The sequence below is a fragment of the Cydia pomonella genome, chromosome 13 (genome assembly GCF_033807575.1).
Source record: "Cydia pomonella isolate Wapato2018A chromosome 13, ilCydPomo1, whole genome shotgun sequence".
Taxonomy (NCBI): Eukaryota; Metazoa; Arthropoda; class Insecta; order Lepidoptera; family Tortricidae; genus Cydia; species Cydia pomonella.
Genome location: NC_084715.1, coordinates 18,570,835 through 18,591,599, shown reverse-complemented (window position 1 = coordinate 18,591,599; position 20,765 = coordinate 18,570,835). Strand labels below are relative to the sequence as shown.

Genomic DNA, 20,765 nt, shown 5'->3' with positions numbered 1-20,765 from the left:
ATAAAATGGCTGCCACGGTACGATTTCTTTCAATTTTTTCGTTACACGCACAAAATTTATTGTAAACAATTGAAAAATGTCTGTTTGATTATTTATGACTCATATTTTCGTATGTTAGCCGCAATGAAAATAATTAAGTGTATCATTTATCATCATAGAACCATTACAGAAATTCAAGCTTTTTAAGCTTGTGCAATTTATTGCTAAATATATTCTGTGAAACGGAACGCGAAGGAATAAAAAACATTTATTTCTTGTCTATTTGAAAGGCTGTTATACACTTGACACAATTTATAGTTTTTAGTACAAACTAATGCTTTTTGTACTTGCTTTTAAGATTCAAATAAAATACATTGATTGTTGATAAACTGTTGCAATTTTATTGGATTCTATTCAGTGCAAATACCTTTAAAATAATTCCTTTCGAGGTAAGTATTTATTCAAAAAGTATAGACCAGCTTTACATTATCGATATTATTTTTGAGATGCATCCTCCCTATAAATGTCATCACGTCAAATTGACGGCGTAAAGGGTAATCGAAGAAAAATTCTGCTGCAGTTGTTTATGTTTGTTGTAGTTTACCTACATTTTTCGTCACAAGTTAACTTATTAACTTAAGCCATGTCGTCAGATGAGTCTGATGATGAACCACTTGCAAGTATAGCAGCTGCAAAAAAGCTAAATCCGGAGAAATATTCCGCACTTACCATTGAACTTTGCAAAGATGAACCGGCCAAGAAAAAGAAGAAGAAAACCTTTCCTCAAAAGAAAATGAATGCCATGACGATTAAGATCAACCGTGCTTTGAAGGCTGTGATCACACCACCGGTCGTGGAAAGGCCTATGGATGTCTGGCTATATTTAAAAGACCTCAATCCGACCGGACCATACAGTTGTTTGCTTTGCCCGGATTGGTTTATCAATAGGGGTAAAATGATTTTACACTATGTATTGAATCATAAGAAAGACTATTGTGGTATATGTAGGTAAGTGATATGACAATAGACGTTTCTTACCTATATCTGTTCAGATTTCCTCATCAAGCTCTCAATGGGATAATATATTTTAACTTTTAGTTGACGAACCTTCTATTACTATAGATAAGCCATACTAAACAATAAAATTATCACAATAACAACCTGTACCATACAACCAAAACAACCACAAGTCATGGCGCAAAATACTGGTTCCCTGTGCCTATTCTATATGTAGTGATAATAGTTAAATGTGGCAAACAGGATCTAATGATACTCTTTAAATTATCCCAATTAAATTTTGAATACGAAATTTGTAACTGTGAACAGAAATATACCTTTAAGAAGTTATTTTTGTATTAGCCATAGTTTTGATATTTTTTTTATAATAGTTATGTCTGAATTTACAGATATTTTGTACCAGACAGAGAAGCTTGGCAGGCCCACCTCAAGTTCCATGTGCCCTGGCCCTGCTCCCAGTGTGTCAAAAATTTTGACACTGAAGCAGAGCTCCGTCAGCATTTAAGTGCGGAACACACCCTGGTCCACTGCCGACTGTGCCATTTCCGAGTACCTGATGATGACCAGTACAATACACACTTAATACAGAAGCACAGTGTTTCAAACTTGTCTTGTAAAGATGAGGACACACTTTGGGAATTTGAGTATGAAGGCAGTAGCAAATTCCTTTGCTTACTGTGCTCTAAATCAAATAATCTTTGCACAATGTTCTTTAATCATTACATGGGCTACCATCATTACACTCTCAAATGCCTAAGCAGCATACTCTCTGGTAGAGATCTGCCATTTGTTATTAGCGGTGCTGATGTCAGTCCACAGTTCATTGATGACCAACTTAAAGATCAGAGCAGAGTTGGTTATGTAGACCTACAGAAAAATGCTGAAGAAAACGCCAATGATGATCATAGTGACAATGAGTCAGAAGATCTACTCAAAGTGCTAATTCCAGAAATAAAACAGGAAGCCATTAGTGAAACAGAGGAAACGGAAACACCTGAAGAAAAGCCTAAAGAAAAGATAAAGAAAGTCAGAGATGAAAATGATATTGCAAATATCTATAAAGGTGATGAAGACTTTGATATTACACTAACAGAGTTAATAATCTTACAAAAATGCTATTTTGAGTATGTAAATAGGATTTTAAATGACATAAACTCCAATTTGGTTTCTGAAGTTTCTGACATAGATTATGCTACAGCAAAACCTGATCTTCCAAATGATATACACTGCTCTCTTTGTAAGAATAAGTATGATAATATGCAGGCTTTTATGACTCATATGATTAAAAATCATTTTATGAAGGTAGCACCAATATTCTCATGTAGGGTGTGCACAGCTACATTTGAAAGCCAGACCGAGTTGGATAGTCATGTGAATGAGGAGCTAGGTGATTTTGAGGATCTGTGGATTTGTCAGTTTTGTGACAAAGAATTTGACAATAGAGAAGATACAAGGAAACATTTGAATGAACACTGGGAAGTTATGGAGTTTGACAACTGTTTTAGTCCACATTTGGGCTTCAAATGCAAGTATTGTTCAACTCTGTTCTGGAACGAGACTGACAGAGAGATGCATGAAGTTCGCACGCATTTCAGTCAGTATACAGATCAGTTTTACAAATGCGAGGATTGCTCGGAAACATACAGTGATAAGGTATAGAATATTAATGATTTCGTTTAATAAATTATTAATTCTAAAACTGCCTAGTAAAAATAATAAGAGAGTCAAATTGAACCATTGTTCACTTTTGCTTCACAATAAGTGTATAATATCAACTAAGCTAGATCACAAATAAAAAGTAAAATAAAATTTGGGAAAATCTTGGATGAAAATATAGCTTTAGGTAGGTTGGCGGTTTAGCTTAAGTTGCGTTCTCGCGCGCGAGTCTATACTTGAAGTCGCGTTAGATGTATGGAGTCGCGCGCAAAAACGCAACTCATGCTAGCAGGTTCGGACCACAAATTGAGGTGTTATACTAAAATTGAATCAGTAGTTTTAATACTGTCATGTTAGCATCCAACAGAAATGGTGACCACTGCCAAAATCATCCCTTACTAAACCAAAAGTCAGCTCATTCGATTTTTATACACACTTGGCTTAGTAATTTCGTTACTATCACATAGTTCTGTATTCCGAAACATCCCAGGTCCACTACATTGTCTACATCTACAGTCGCCATCAGATATATTGGAATGGCCAAAGTGTTCACAAATATTTCAAATATTTGAACAAAGGCCCTTTTAACGTTAAAGTGCTTGTTCAGATATTTTTGAGCATCTTGGGCGCTCCAATAAGACGACTGTACAGAACTCTATTATTTTACAGGTTTTCTACATCCACCACTATATGGAAAAGCACCACAGCCCTAACTCTCCCACATACATGCTAAAGTGCAACGTGTGCTGCATTGTCCGTCCCAGCATTGAGGAGATGCGGACACACTTTGAAGACAAACATCCGGACGCCAGGAAAATTTTCTGTTCATTGGATTCTTGCCAGTATCGCCCGCTGAGCCATAGAAAGTCGTTTAAATTTCATTTGAGGGTAAGTTTATTTCATTTAAATATCTCACACATTTGCATCATTGTATTTATGATAAAATTTTATTTGTCTATCCTGACTCTATCCCATTTCCTATCGCATTTCTCATAGATAAATTAAATTGTTTCATAGAAGTCATGTAATCTACGGAAGTACCCCTTTTTTTATACTACCTCGGTGGCAAACAAGCATACGGCCCGCCTGATGATAAGCAGTCTCCGTAGCCGGAGTTACATGCACGTTGCCGACCCTAACAACCCTCCCTCCCCTCGTTGAGCTCTGGCAACCTTACTCACTGGCAAGAACACAACACTATGAGTAGGGTCTAGTGTTATTTGGCTGTGGTTTTCTGTAAGGTGGAGGTACTTCCCAGCTCTGCTCTAGATCTGGAATGATATCCGCTGTCCTGTGCCCTACCACACTAAGCTAGACGACATTTACAATGCCCATACACCTAAAAGTAGTCAAACACTTTCAAGTTTTCTAGAATCAACAACTCTCTTAAATGATCTCAGATAATCCAGTGTGACGTGACTTTACATAAAAAGTTGCTGATTTGCCTGGAAACTCTATTGGGTGAAAAGTTCTTCTAATTACGCTATACGGTAACCAGTATAGTATACTGCCATGGGGGCGAAACTGTTCCTTTCGGTCATTCTCGGCTTCGGCTCAACATTGCTCCGAGTAATTATTAGGGTTGGCACAACTTGCCTTCCCTTTGCGTGTACCTACGACCAGAGATATGATACCTAATGACTTGAATTTTGACAACCCTGAATAGCTGACATAAGAAAGGGACAGCTTGATTTGTCCCTGAATCGCTGTCAAACTTCGGTTTTGTAGCAAGTTTCTTTTCTGTACGGTAGTACTATTACTCATTCTATGGTACTGCTTTAACATGTTTTTCCTAATGTAAGGTATCCTTGAAACAAGACGTAATTCGAATTTAAAACAAAATTCACCGTTATTTCCATCCACAGTCGGTCCACGATCCCACGGCGCGGCCGCAGCGCCCGGCCACGTGCGCCATGTGCGAGCGCGACTTCGTCAGCACGCGCGCACTGGGGGCCCACATGGCGCAGGTCCACGGCCCGGGCAAGTTCAAGTGCAAACTTTGTAGGGAGGTCATGCATACGTTGGATGAGAGGTGAGCTAAACTCGACTATACCGTAGAGATAGAGTCTGTAGTCATATGATGCAGGTCCATGGCCTGGGCAAGTTCAAGTGTAAACAGTGTAGGTAGCTAGGGACATCATGGATACATTGGACGAGAGGTGAAATAAACTCTACTCTGTGCTGTACAAATATGATTGTATCTTTGCATAAAGTATGATAATTTTCCAACAAGAAAAATAATTTGTTGTCTTAATTTTTTTACCCCCTACTTTGACGGAGTGTCTTTACATTTTGATGATGTAGTCAGGCACTACTATCAAACCACCGAGGAACCAGAAATATCATCAAAAATGTGTCCAGACCAGAGACAAGAGGCGTTCTAAACGCCCGTGATATTAATAAATCAAATATTTGTCCTCAGAAAACTACACTACCTGATCCGTCACCCAGGCCGCCATCCATTCGAATGCGCAGAATGTGGCAAATCGTTCCAATACAAGTCATCGCTATACATGCACAAGCAAGAACATTCCCCCATCAAGCAGAGCTTCACTTGCACCTACTGCTCCAAAGTGTTCGCGGTGAGTGACAGAAATGGGATATAGCTGCACTTATTGTTGATCTTATGTCTTTCTAATAAGGTTTATGATTGGTCTGTTAAATCTTTCAAAACCACGCATATCATGCGCGGGGCATCATCGTCGAAATGCACGACGGTTGATAATGACCTGTAGCCGCACGCGTCAGTTGACCGTCTATGGCGGTCAAAAAGTTAAGTGTAGACGACATTCCATGTATAAGCAAGAACAAAGATGATATTTTGGCTGCAGAGTGATGAAAATTCAAAAGGTACTTACCTAATTTTCGGATTTTTACTGCTAGATTTCTTAAAAGCTTTTGATACCATCACCACTTAACTCTTATGACCAAGCTAGCGTTTTATAGGTTTGACAAATGTTTTCTCAATTGGTATTGATAGGCTACCCGCTGGGATGGAATTAGTTTGTCGAATTACGCTATGGAAATAGTTTGGTATTTATCTACTGTTTGCGGAGTGCCACAAGGCTCTGTTCGAGGACCATTAATTGTTATCTTTTATGCTGTGAGAGGTTATTTGTGTTTAACACCATCGGATGTATACCAATTATTCCAAGAACTGATCGACCGATTTAGTTGCAGTATCCTGTAATGGATTTGTCCTTCATCAGTGACAGTTTATATACCAGAGGCGCTGAAACAAATTTTTTGGGGGGTTCTAATTACTGTTACTTCACTGCTTGTCACGCCTATACCTTATAAACATTTAGTGATGAAATATGAAATCTAAGTATTTTTGACGCTTTCTACTACGAGTCTGATTAGTTTACCAAGACAATAAAAATTACAACTTATGCTTATAAAATTGTCCCCAGAAACGTGACTCCTTCCGCGAGCACCTCCAAATCCACGAAGGCCCCCGCCACGCCTGCTCCTACTGCCCCATGCGTTTCGTGCAACGTTCGAACATGCTGCGACACGAACGCAGACATACAGGGGAGAGACCGTACGCGTGCCAACATTGCCCGAGAACGTTCTCTGATAAGGGAGCTTGTAACTCACACTCTAGGTAAGGCTGTCTTTGTCTCATGTGTTTCGTCTTTGTCTAAAATGAACGACATACGGGAGAGACCGTACCCCAACAACATTGTCCAAGGACTTTCTCTGATAAGGGAGCTTGTAATTCACACTCTTACCACTGGTCGCGTCCACACTTGTTGGTCTATCCAAGCACACTCACAGTCACACTATGCGTGTTTCATTTGGATATCACTTGTTTTTTACACAAACAAATCACAGGATTCAACACTTTTGACAGTTTAAACCCCTCTTCACAATTGAAATTTTGGTATTTGTGAATTTCAACGGCATATGTTGTTATTTGGTAGATAAGTTTTAGTAAGAAGGACCGGGGTACAGCTATTTAATTAAATGTGTATATTTTTCTTTTACAGAACACATTCCAAAGAAAAGTCATACGCTTGCATCTATTGCGGACAGACGTTCGTTCAGAAATCGAAGCTCACATACCACATACGAAAACATACTGGAGAAAGTAAGTACACATACATTAGGTCACATAGCGCAAAACAATACTAGTAAATATTAAATAAATAAATAAATATTATAGGACATTATTACACAAATTGACTAAGTCCCACAGTAAGCTCAATAAGGCTTGTGTTGAGGGTACTTAGACAACGATATATATAATATATAAATATTTATAAATACTTAAATACAAAGAAAACACCCATGACTCAGGAACAAATATCCATGCTCATCACACGAATAAATGCCCTTATCAGGATTTGAACCCGGGACCATCAGCTTCGTAGGCAGGGTCACTACCCACTAGGCCAAACCGGTCGTCACTAGTAGCTCACCCCGAACAAATCTCCATGATGCATGCATACATTTTGATCTATCTAACTCTTTAAACTCTAGACCGAAGCCTTTCTTTTCAAACTTATAAGTTGTAATCGTATTTAAACTTTCGTGAGACATACTACATTAAACTAATTTTACGGTTTACACCCACATGTTTTTAGTCACTCGCGCGACATGTTTCTGTGAGCCTAGGTCTCCTTTCTTAAGCACTAACAGTGCGAGCAGCGTTCACGACGGCCGTGCTTCGCGTACTGCTCCGCGCCGCGTCGCACACCGCGCGCTGTGAGAACCGGTTTGGGGAGGTCTTGCGCTGTCGTAGTAGGTGGGCATAGTGGTGTGTTTGGGTTTTAATTATAAGTTGAACTTATATGAACTTCGTTCATGCAAAAATTCACGAACATTGGCTGAAAATTATTCGAGATATCGTCGGTATTTATCGGTATTTTTCAAATAGGTTGGGAACAGAGACAGCCGCCATTTTTTTTTTATACTACGTCGGTGTCAAACAAGCATACGGCCCGCCTGATGGTAAGCAGTCTCCGTAGCCTATGCACGCCTACAACTCTAATCTCTCAATGCATTTTTTCGTTTTAACCTTTTAACCGCTTAGAAATTTTCATCGAGCATGTTCGTGTCGCCGCCGGTACGAAGTTACATGAAGTTTTGTCTTTATCAGACTGCGGCGAAATGAGCTGGATATTGGATGTCTTATATACCAGACTAAGGTGGTTAAAAGGTTAAGGTAACTGTATGAAGATGATAGCTGTCCCCGTACCCAATGTGAAAAATACCACAACTGGAACTGGAACTTATACATATGAATAGACACGTAATTGAACTTCGAACCTCACTTCGATCGGTTGATAATTTAGTAAAAGACTTGGAGGATTTAACAACTGGAGTCGCCTTTAAGAGCTTGCCCCTCTGTCGAAAACCTCGCCCAATGGTCATATGTATTGTATGACGTTTATCTGACATGGCTATTTGTACGTTACATTTGACGAGTCCCTTCCCCGCAAAAATCGGCAGACTTTTTTCTACAAAAAATTACAGATGTGATTGTTAAATCCTCCAAGGTAAAGTATGTTTCAAATTATATTATAACTTTGAAACGTGCGGTTTAAAATCACCTTTATTTCTAAGTATTTAAGTACACTTATCGTTTTTCAGACTTAGAAACGTGTACGATCTGTTCGAAACTGTTCACTAGCGCTTGCTCTTTACGCGAACACATGAAAATACATGAAGCCAAGAAGAAAGGAGCGGTTCAGTGTCCGCTTTGTGGTAAGATTTTTATTAATTTTTAATTTGAAATTTTGCAATGACAAATATCTATAAACCTTGCAAAGCGCTGGTGGCCTAGTGGTAAGAGCGTGCGACTTGCAATCCGGACGTCGCGGGTTCAAACCCCGGCTCGTACCAATGAGTTTTTCGGAACTTATGTACGAAATATCATTTGATATTTAGCAGTCGCTTTTCGGTGAAGGAAAACATCGTGAGGAAACCGGACTCATCCCAACAAGGCCTAGTTTATCCTCTGGGTTGGAAGGTCTGATGGCAGTCGCCTTCGTATAAACTAGTGCTTACGCCAAATCTTGGGATTTGTTGTCAAGCGGACACCAGGCTCCCATGAGCCGTGGCAAATGCCGGGACAACGCGAGGAAGAAGAAATATCTATAAAACTAGAAGCACTTCATGCTTCAGCAATACACTGTTGCTATAGTAGAAAGTACTTCTAGTTTAACTAAAACTATCTGGCGTGTGAGATCATAATGCTGTCTCCTTTACCCTTGTTAAGACCAACCAAGAGTGAAAGAGATGGCATTATGACTTGACTCGCCACCTAGTTATGCGGCAAGTGTAGTAGATTTGTCATTTTAAAAATGGTTTAATAAAATAAATGCCCAATTTGAAAAGGGCGTGCAGTGTGGAGTCGAGGTTCGGCCAGGGCCGGATTTAGGGGAGGGCAACCGGGGCTACTGCCCCGGGCCTCCACAAAAGAGGGCCCCCCCACAATAGAGAATTCGGTAAATTTACCATTTTATTTGGAAAAAATTTGGGGGCAGGGGGCCTCCACACCTTTATTGCCCGAGGCCTCCAGACCTCTAAATCCGGCATTGGAGGTTCCAAGAGATTTTGACTACCGAGTGAGACCGCTCGCATACGTTTGCATTTGTTGAAAGCTGGATCCAGACGGGTGTAACGTGTAATGTAAGATTACGTGTAATATGGCGTCAACGTGGACGAAACATCATTTGATATTTACCAGTCGCTTTACGCTGAAGGAGAAACATATTGAGGAAACCGGATTAATGTCAATAAGACATAGTTTACCCTCTGGTTTGGAAGGTCAGATGGCAGTAGCTTTCGTAAAAACTAGTGCCTACGTTAATTCTTGGGATTAGTTGCCAAGCGGACCCCAGGCTCAACGCGAAAACGATGAAGATAGCGTCAACGTGTGGACGGCACTGCGAGCGCCTAAACACCTACAGCCGATGGATCCGGCACGAGCGTGCCATGTAATGCTCGTAATGCCGTCCACACGCAATTAAATTAAACGTTACACCCGTCTGGACCCGGCTTAACATGGACGCCGCGCCGCACACACGGCTGAAAGCTCTGATCGGTCGTCTACTTAGTTCGCACTTTTTTTTATTACAGAAAGGAAATACCAAGATGAGCGTTACATGCTACGCCACCTCCGCACTTCACATACTAGTACTTCATTCCCTTGTCCGCTGTGTGACAAAAACTTGACGAGCATGGCAGGCTTACGGCATCACGTGGTCACTCACAGTGGCCTTAATACGTTCCGGGTAAGGATACTCGAATCTGACTCTTATTGCCTCTACAATGGGTTTACATTAACTTACATCCCAAGTAGCATTGTTAGCTGTATAAGAGCTGTATATCAGTTTATTTGAATACTATAAGCTGTACATTTAGGCTGTACTACAGCTGTATAAGCGCTTATACAGCCCTTATAAGTTAAAAAAGGGCCCCAATTATACAGCTTTTCGCGTTATTAGAGCTGTACAGTAGCTGTACAGTAGCTGTACAAGCAATAGATAAGCTGTATAATAGCTGTAATTCGGTGTAAATGGAAACCTTAGCACTACAGATTATCTCTTATAAATATGATTTAAGAATATCAGTTTTAAATAGGTTTTTAAGAAGAATTACAATAGAATAAAAAATATTCAAGTCTAAAAATGTCTTCTGTTCATTCGTTATATTTGTAATGGCGACAAATGACAAATATAAGTGGAAAGTAATAAAGTGCAGTTAAGATACAGGATCTTGAGAGCAGTTATATTACTATTGGTAAGTGCCGATTATTATTTATTGTGAACATGTGTATCTTTTCTGGCAAAATATTCACGCCCCTGCTTAATAATCAAGAAAAACATAACAAAAATATCTAAAAGTGGTACATAAGTTTAGTTTTTGTTTTTAAGGTTAAGGTTTTTTTTCTTTTAATGTTAATTCTAAGGTTAACGTCAATTTATTTTAGCTGGTTATCATAATATGACAAGTTTTTGTTAAATATTTGCAAGTTTATCTTTAATTATATTTTCAAATATGTTTTTATTCATAGTAAAATGGCGACAGTATTTAATCAGCCTATAGGATAGTTGGAGAGCATCATAATCTTAGTAGCTGTACTATGTAATTAATGGAGTCACTTCTACAGCTTTTGGATTTAAATCAGCTTTGTAATAGAATATTTTTATACATTTGACTGTATTTCGGCTTTCTGTACACAAGTTATAATTCCCGTTAGAGATCCGTATTATAAATAAAAAAACTAAAGCTGTAATATGACTGCCATTTATTCATTTAGTTTTATAATACACTCCTTGTCAGAAATCATAAAACTACTATACTTATATGAGTGCAAAATTACGCTAAAAAATTACTTTAAGCGACTTTGGTCAGAAATACAGACAAAAACTGTACTACAGCTGTCATTTATTCTTTTAGTTCTATAATAACCTTACAGACAGAAGTTATAACACCATTATACTTATAATAGTGTAAAATTACGCCATAAGAATTAGTTTTAAATCGGAGTTGACAAATACTTTTATACAGCAACAAGTGCCAGGTGATCCTACACTACAGCCTCTATACAGCTTAAATGATAGAATAAGCTTGTAGCGTCACACAACAATTAAAGTTTTATAACGGAGTTTACAGATACTTTTTTACAGCAACAAGTGCCAATTGATACTACAATACAGCCTGTATACAGCTTTAACGATAGAATTAGGTCGAAGTGTCACACAACACTTAAAGTTTTATAGTAGATTTTTTATTTTCTGATATAACACCCCATGCGTACGCAGATTCCTTTATAATGATTTTATACAGCTTGAGCTCAGGTTAGTTTTCTCTGACACTCTTATAAGTCCCTTAAACCACCTTAAGTTCTAAATTGGCTGGTATATTGATTTTACCGACACTTAAATGCTACTTGGGATTGGCACAGTGGCCTTAATATGTTCCGGGTAAGGATCCTCGAATCTGACTCTTATCCTCTTAGCCTCTATATAGAGTTCTCAAAAAGCTTTCTGGAGCGTGTACGAGTAGCTACACGCTCCTCACATATGGCTATCGATTCAGCGCCCGTCATTATATTTTAATGACCAAAGACGTCAACTGACGAAATTAAAATATCTCGAAAATTTGTCCTGAAGAGTAAAAGCACCGGCTAAGAGCAGAATGGGACTGTTATAACTCTTTGATCGTCAAATACGTCCACTGACACGTGCGGGTACAGCCTAATATGAACCTTCGTGCATTCCGACAAGGTTTATTTTGACGCGCCGCGCTCGTTAGGCGTGGCGTTAAAAGGTTTAGAAATGCAGACTGATGTTTAGGTTTGAAAAATTTTTCGTGATCTACATCATGACTAAAAAATGTATGAAGTCAGGGCGAAGTTATAGTACCTAATCTAAACTTACTCTTTCATTTTTACTACGTATATCTTTAATTTTTACTTCCAGTGCAAATGCTGCCCGAAATCCTACGCCGTGAAGCGGTCAGTTGTCAAGCACCTCAGAAAACGCCACGGCCTGAAAGGCACAGAAATAAACATCAAAGACTATTTCAAACGCATCGACCCCCGAGACTGCAATCTAGGTCTAGATGATGAAGCTATGACCAAAATATTCGGACCACCTAAGAAAACTATGAATGATATACTAATGGGCGATTTTGTCACACTCACTGATAAATTAACTGGTAATCAGAATACAACTAATGATGATGATGATGATGATGACACGAACGATGAAGATGATGATGGTAAAGATTCTGATGATAATGAAAATATGATGGAAGAAATAAGTACAGTGATTATAAAAACCGAGAAGAAAGATGCAGATGAAATGGAGCCAACTGATTTTGTCAGCGTTAAAATTGAGCCAATGGATGAAGAAGTATCAGACTAAATAAAATTAAAGCATGTAGGTATATGCGAATAAGTTATAACCTGACCTTTCTTTTAAGTCGGTTAATATAGGTATTTAGGTATTCGTTAAGACTTAACTGTAATGTAATTAGTGTTGTTGTGATCTTGTTGTACTGTATATTTTGGGTTTATTTTAGTTTTATATCTAAGATATTTCTAGTGTTAGTTTATAAAATAAATAGTTCTATTTTATCTTTGTTATAGTTTAAAATTCTGGTGAGATGCATTTTTTATTTTATAATAAAATAAGTAGTGTAATTAGTGGATATAACATGTCTTTCTTCTAATAGGATGTTGTATTCTAAATATTTGATCTGTTTATCTGGTTAAGTAATAGTATTATAGATATAAAAGTAACATTACATATTCCTTTACAATAACTGGTTTTATTATAACTACAAAATGAACCACACCCATCTGTACATCCCTTGTTCGTCGTTCATCAGGACGTCGATACATAAATAAACATAGCATAAATCTATTGCTGGGAGGAAGGCTGAATAATTGAATACGGAGCTACAATTTCATGGTCGTCGGCAAAGCAAAAAGCATAGCCAGTAAATCGTACCTAGTAAAAGTTTTTCAGTATAACCATTCGTCATGCAGGCTATGGCCAAATATTGAAAAATACCCTGTATGAAAAACTTCGTCTTTCTACCTCCAAAATAAAAGAACTACCTATATATATATACTCCGCCACCAACCTTGTCAGTAGAAAAAGGCGATAAATTTAAAAAATGTAGGCGGAAAGAGTTGACTTGCCATAGAAAATTTCGCGCCCTTTTCTACTGACCGGTTGCCCTGATTGGGTGTGTTTCAATACACGAAATACTAATTTAGTCTAATTTCAACCTGAATATTTTTAAAACTTTCTGGCGTGAAAACAATCTACGGAACAGTTTTCCAATCAGCTGTGAAATGTCAACAATGTCACTTCAACGTGACGTGACCTACTTAGAGACTTTGGACTCGCAGATTATATTGGCGAATTATATTTAATATTTATATTAAATAAAGTCCATTCTCTGTTGCAATGGCGTAGCATAATACAAATAAATATCAGTCTATTTAATTGCGTTGTCCTCGTTTGTAAATAACCATGTACAACCCTGCAGTAACTGTTAGGCGAATCGATGTTTTGATTCGTATTTTACGCGGTCGAAATGCGATTTTAAGTGCAAATCCTGTCCGAGGCTACTCTAGTGAAGGAAAAGTGACTATTGGAGATGTTAGTAAAGAGATTAAAACTCCTAAGAAGATTGAATATGTGCCCAGGAAATATTGTAAGTTGATAGTTCATTTCCTTGTTATTATAACCTATAAAAGTTTTGTAAAGTTCATTAAACTCTTCAAAATTGTTATCCTTTGAGTGTAAAGCATTAATACCCCTCATTTTTTTAATCTTAGAGGCAGATAAAGCTAAAGTATCAATACTGCATATGATGCAAGATGTAAATCTCTCATAGTAATTATACTTATTTATATTATAGGGTATTTGACTACTAGTCAAATCAGTTTCTTTTTTCGAAGTGTCAAAATGATTTGCCACCATGGAATTTATAGGTAACACCAAACACTAGCAAATGATGTCGCGGTTGAGTTACCTTACCTACTCTTTATAGTTCTATGTTTTCCTATTAATTACAAGCTTTTAATTAACTTGCCATGTTAGTATGTATGTGTGGGTCACATCATTTAAGCTAAATTTCACGATTTCCGATTAAGCTGAAAATTTGCAAACATATGTAAGTCAGGTGATGATGCAATATTATGTTACCATCGAGTTGATCTGATGATGAAGACAGGTGGCCAAAGGAATTCTGAGATGAAACAATGCAACCTAATTTTGTTTGGGTTTTTAGAATTGTCTCGATGAGTGTTAGTTGCCTGTGGTAAGAAAAGTACAGTCAGCGATAAACACTTTTACCAAAAATGAAAATTTTGCCAAAAACTTATGTTCTGAAATAATGGTGTGAAATAATTTAATTTAAATACAGTAAACATCCCTATTAAAATTTCAGTGGCGGTGGAGAACTCTGAATTGAAGTATTTGTCTCAGAGCAGCTTAAGAAATCTAAGATGGATGATGCAGAAAGATTCACTGGGGCAGGATATGTTTCTGTTAGGGAGACCTGGACCTGGCCGGTGAGTATTGATTACTTTGCTTTGTAACATTACCATGAAATTTTTCATGCATTTGCATTTGCAATGGAATTCCTGAATTCCTTTAGCAACAGTAGTTTTTTGCTACAATTTTTATTTTTATACAGACAATAAAATATTTAAATACATATAATTATATGCTTTATTTACCAAAAACAAAGAAATAAACATACATAATAAAACTTACTAACAACTTATATTACATATAATTATTTGCTTTATAATATTCTTAAATATCACTGTAAAAGGCAAAGAATTTCAGCGCAGATTTGTTTTATAATATTTTATAGAGATATTTACAAAAATCACATTTACAGAGGTATATTACAGGAAATTTACTTATCTCTTGTGTAGCAACAGTAAAACGATTAAGATACAGATAGGGATATTTCAATACTTGAGGTAATAAATGGGTATTATCTTTATGACTTTGTTTTATTAGCATTTATAATTACTATGGCAGATAAATAATGCGCACATGAAATAGGTACCTGTTGTTACTTTTACTTAAACTAACAATAGGTGACTTACAAAACACTTATTTAAACTTTCACTTTTTTTACACATTATTAACTAACCCAAACGGGACTGAATCGCGTATTAAGTTTTAAATTTACCTCCGACGTTTCGAGGACGGCGTTGTCCCCGTGGTATCGGAGAAGACTGGCTAAAGTTGATATCAACATCTTCTAGCCGCGCGTGTTTTTCGAACTACCCGCACTTTATCTTGTTTATTGACTTGAACATTCTGCGCACTAGGGATGTTACTCTGTCGACACACAACACTAACGATATTCGATTTTTCGACTGTCGATATTCGTTCTCGCTTACATAAACTAATGACTGGATTCCATGCGGATGAGATCCCCAAACCCTCGTCCCGATTGAAATTGCAATGTTTTTTGATTTCAACGGCTTCCCGCACTTTTCTGCTGTAGAAATGGCGATCCGTGGAAAGGATTTTAGGGTTATGCAGCTCGATCCAGTTGTTTGGTCCTGACTCCAAAGCCAAGCCCCCGTTAAGTTATGGAACGAGATTCCGGTGTCCGTGAGGCAATCCCAATCTGTAGCATCACTCAAGGAGAAGCTTAAAAAATTGTGGCTTTCCGATACTTTGGTTACGACTTCCTAGTTGCATTGAGTACTTCTACTTTTTTAATTTCCTTTACTTTTCGGGTTCGAATTCATATCTATTTATGTTATATATTGAATATTTTGTTATTTTTATTATATATATATACATATATGTGTGTTTGTCATTCATTCACCGTTACTTCTGATTTACTCATTTCCTCAAAGGTTAACTGGAAGAGATCCCATACAGGGATAAGTTCGCCTTTGATGTATTTAATTTACTCTGTAACTGTGTTTTTCGTGGTTTTATTTCTATGTACAATAAAGTATATTACATACATACATACTCCAGTAAATGCTCAGCCACAGCAGACTTGTTCACCTGACGATTTTTGACAGCTGTGATATGCTCCTTAACTCTTTCTGCTATGGTGCGACAACGCCGTCCTCGATTCAATTCAATTCAATTCAAATATACTTTATTCATGTAGGCCTAGCAACAAGCACTTATGAATAGTAAGACAGTATTACATATAATTATCTTAATCTAATTATCAGAGCAATTTATTGATGTTGTAAATATTATTCCATATATAATACTAATGAATATAATTCATAGATCAAATTTAATACTAAAACTTTCACAAAATACAGTCATTAAAAAAAAAAATGTATAAAAAATACTAGTCTAGATTGTTTCTAGAATAAATTCTAAATGTCAAACAAATATAATAAAAACAACAAAGGAAATACATGCATTGGAATATCCATTTCATCATCATTATTCAAATATAATAAATAATTAATCATTTCGAATCACAATTAATCCCACGTTGTTTTATCATTCATGTAGTCTTGTGTGGTATAATAAGCTTTAGAAATAAGTTTACGCTTTATATGATTCTTAAATTTATTAATTGGTAACTCAGTAATATGGTTTGGAAGTTTATTATAAAATCTCACACAATTACCCATGAATGATTTTTTAATTTTATGGAGCCGAGTGAAGGGCACGGCGAGCTTATGTTTATTTCTAGTATTAATATTATGAATGTCACAATTTTTCTTAAAATCGGCAATATTTTTATGCACATACAGAATATTCTCATAAATGTATTGACAGTGCACTGTCATGATGTCAATTTCCTTAAATTTATCTCTCAGTGAGTCTCTATGGTTCATTTTATATATTGCTCGAATAGCCCTCTTCTGCAGAACAAAAATGGTATTTATCTCTGAAGCACCACCCCACAGTAAAATACCATATGACATAATGCTATGGAAGTAACTAAAATATACTAATCGAGCTGTTTTGACATCAGTTAACTGACGGATTTTGCTTACTGCAAAAGCTGCAGAACTCAGTCTATTCGAAAGAGTAGCAATATGGGGACCCCACTGGAGTTTAGAATCTAAAGTTATACCAAGAAAAACTGTACTATCAACTAATTCCAATTCCTCATCCTTCACAATGACACTTGTTTGTACATGCCTTACATTACTAGTGACAAACTTAATACATTTAGTCTTATTCTCATTTAACAATAAATTATTAACATTGAACCAATTTACTACTTTTGAAATAGCATCGTTTACATCATTGTAAGCTTGTTGCTGTCGTTTGACTTTGAAAATAAGTGAAGTGTCGTCTGCAAACAATACTATATCATGGTGGGTCTTTACAAGGAATGGCAAGTCATTTATGTAGATAAGGAACAGGAAAGGTCCCAATATTGACCCCTGTGGTACACCCATAGAGACCAATGACCCCGGTGATCGCTGTCCATTCGAAACGTCGGAGGTCAATTTAAAACTTAATACGCGATTCAGTCCCGTTTGTGTTAGTTAATAAGGTGACTTACCTACAGTATGTTAATAATATGCTTAATAATTACTTTATTAGTATCAATGATTACTATGAGTGAATTGAGAGATTAAAAAGTTCTTTATAGATTTCAAATTGGGTAAATTATACTAATCGTGGTTAATTCATCAATTTCAAACACATTCATCAAGGCAGCATTGGTTGTCTACAAAATAGGGGACAACTACTGCACTTTAACATTCTTGCTGGGCTTCAAGACCTGATACAAATTATGGTTAATTATAAGTTCCACTAATAGCTGTAAGATGAATGTGTTAGGCTAAGCGTATGCTGAGACGCAAGCGACGCAGTTCTACGCAGCGCAGGGCATCGAACGTCCTTGCGCGGCAGCGGACGTAGCTACACATTTTGCTTGATGAGAGAGTGAGACGCAATGCACATTGGATAAAGAACACAATTCTAAAGGGCGTTCCATACTTTACAGAATCTGCTCTGCCCTGCGCTGCGTGGAACTACGTCACCTGCGCTGCGTCTCAGTATACGCTTGGCCTTAAAGAGCCAAACATTGTCTGGTTTATACCCTTTATATTTATAGGCATCAGGCCTCTGGGTTTATTTAACCCGTTGAACATGACACCTATTCGTTATTCGTTATTCGTATTCGCGGGCTGGGTTTTTTGCGTGATGGTGGGTTGACGGCACTACTCCTGCCAACCCAGCTCTACCAGGAAGCCTAGCAGACCCTTGATGTTGCCGACGACTTCTGGGAGAGACCCCGGAGAACCGAGGTATTGTGCCCGGTATTCTGCCACCCCTGGGCATTCAAGAATGACGTGGGCGGCTGTTTCCTCCTCCTCCATGCACGCTCTGCAGAGGGGGCTATCTGTAACACGTAGGGTTAGTAGGTGTTTGTTTAGTGGGGCGTGGCCGGTTATGGCCCCAGTCAAAAGCCGGAGCTGTGGCCTCTTCAGCTGTCTCAGCCTCCTCGACAAACCGGGGTCGATTGTCGGGAGGGCCTCCTTCGCCTGCCTGCACGTGCCTAGGTTAGACCAGTACTGTTGGTGTTTTACCTTGGTGTTGCATCTCAGCATGTTCCGGAGCCAGGCATAAGGCAGAGGTATGATTGGCTCCGGTCCTGCCACCCTCAGTTCCGAGCCACCTCTCGCCAATATGTCGGCTGCATCGTTCCCTCGCGAGTTGCTGTGTCCCTTAATCCACTGCAGAGTTACGCTGGTGGTGGTGCTTACCTCTGATAGAGCCTTGTGGCATTCGTAGACTAGCCCTGAGGTCAAAGTATAACCTTGCAGAGCTTGCAGTACTAACATGACACCTATTATAAGTACATATAATATTGCCATTAAAAACGTTACTGAATGAAGGTCGCAACCGTGTGTCTCTGTGGACATGTCCCTGTGATCATAGGCTATAACTAGTCGAAGAATGTGTTAGGATAGGTCTTTACTCAACTTCATCTTAAATTTGTGTTTTCTACGTATTATATTATGCTGCTGTCATTTTATTACCTAGAATAAAGTAATTATTAAAAAAATACTTTGATTTTACCATAAATTGTGTGCTTAATATTATTATTTATCAGCCTTAAGATTTAATTATAAGTATTATAATTTTTTTGTTTACAGGAGAAAAGTAGCTTTACAATATTTGGAGCTAACTCAGAGAGAGCTTGAATATGTGGCACTGTCACGGGACACCACGGAGGCGGACTTAAAGCAGAGAAGAGAAATACAACAGTCAACCGCTAAATACTTTGATCAGGTACTTGTCTGTAGATATTTAAGTTGCTAGTGCAAATAATTATGGATATGAACTGAAGGAAGTATTTTTTGTATTTGTGTAACTCTGTGTTTCAAGATTTTCAAGGTAATATTTATCATATATGATTAGAGCATACAACATCTATAAATAAAGGCAATTCTATACCTACCTTAAAAAAAGGACCCATGATAGGATCATTTCCTGTGTCTGTTTGTTTGTCTATAATATAATAAATAAATAAATAAATTGATTTGAAATTTGGCAGGTACTTAATGTGTATTTCCATGACCCAAGAATAGAAGTGTAACTAAATTTTTTTTATACCACGTCGGTGGCAAACGAGCATGCGGCCCGCCTGATGGTAAGCAGTCACCGTAACCTATGGATGCCTGCAACACCAGAGGTGTTACATACGCGTTGCCGATCCTAAAATACATACATTATGAACATGGGGCCAATTTTGGAGGTTAAATAAGAAAATTAAAAAAACTATGTATTATGTGACAAATGTATTATATATACATGTATTTTTTATACTCTATTATTAGTTTCTAATTTTCTATCGGTTCCTTCAATTCAGTTTCTCATTAAACATTCTGTACGTTTGGTTACCCCTTTTTTTAGAGCGCCGTCCGCGCAGCAGTCGAAGGTCGTGTGCTGGTGCTGGAAGGCATAGAGAAGGCAGAGCGCAACGTGTTGCCAGTGCTGAATAACTTGTTGGAGAACAGAGAGATGCACCTCGAGGATGGCAGGTTTTTAGTGCCTGCCGCCAGATATGACAAGTTATTAAAGGTAAGTTCATACAGTATGTATACTTATGGAAACCAGTTGTTAAAATTGATTGATGGGTAACTGTAGTTCATTATAATGATATGCTTTTAATTAGCTTCTGTCTGAGCATGTTTTGTAGTATTAAATTATTTAATAAGTACATTCTTTTCGAAGTCGGTTAACAGTCTGTAACGCCCAAAGAGCATATAATCACTACGTTTTAAGAGACGGGACTTCCATACTAGCGAGTGGAATCCCTTTGTTTCGCAAATCATTACCAAAATGTACGAGAAAGAACTGTCAAAGAACCATAGTACCAACATAAGCAATTTAAATAGTGTAGTACGCTACACGCTTGCGTTTCTTATCGATATCGATAAAATGGGGAGGGTTGAAATATAGACTCTTGTCTACAAATTTTGTACTCGAAATCAAGTTAGGATCGAATCCACATTTAAGTTGTATGTTATATAGTGGATAGTTCTATGAGTGGACTAATACGTGGTCGAGCTTAATGTGGACTCGATTTTTTTTAGAACACCTTGTTCTTGACCACTAGGAAGGATCAAAGTAGCATTTTTTTTCCCTACTAGTAGGGAT

At 37.6% G+C, this 20,765-nt stretch overlaps 2 protein-coding genes across 2 annotated transcripts in view; both read left to right on the top strand.

Moving 5' to 3' along the window:
* The first annotated feature begins 308 nt into the window (after positions 1-308).
* LOC133524472 (zinc finger protein Xfin-like) lies at positions 309-12,951 on the top strand. Its single transcript, XM_061860508.1, has 10 exons — positions 309-987; positions 1,386-2,649; positions 3,322-3,540; positions 4,518-4,684; positions 5,075-5,234; positions 6,066-6,259; positions 6,645-6,745; positions 8,251-8,364; positions 9,742-9,896; positions 12,090-12,951. Exons 1-10 carry the CDS (start codon positions 623-625, stop codon positions 12,534-12,536), a joined length of 3,186 nt encoding a protein of 1,061 aa, XP_061716492.1. The 5' UTR covers positions 309-622; the 3' UTR covers positions 12,537-12,951.
* A 538-nt stretch (positions 12,952-13,489) lies between these two features.
* Positions 13,490-20,765, top strand: part of LOC133524471 (von Willebrand factor A domain-containing protein 8) — a 77,512-nt gene continuing 70,236 nt past the window's right edge. The window contains exons 1-4 of the mRNA XM_061860507.1: positions 13,490-13,839; positions 14,578-14,701; positions 19,259-19,394; positions 20,019-20,186. Coding sequence (XP_061716491.1) covers positions 13,656-13,839; positions 14,578-14,701; positions 19,259-19,394; positions 20,019-20,186 — 612 coding nt within the window. The 5' untranslated portion in view covers positions 13,490-13,655. The remainder of the gene's footprint in view (positions 13,840-14,577; positions 14,702-19,258; positions 19,395-20,018; positions 20,187-20,765) is intronic.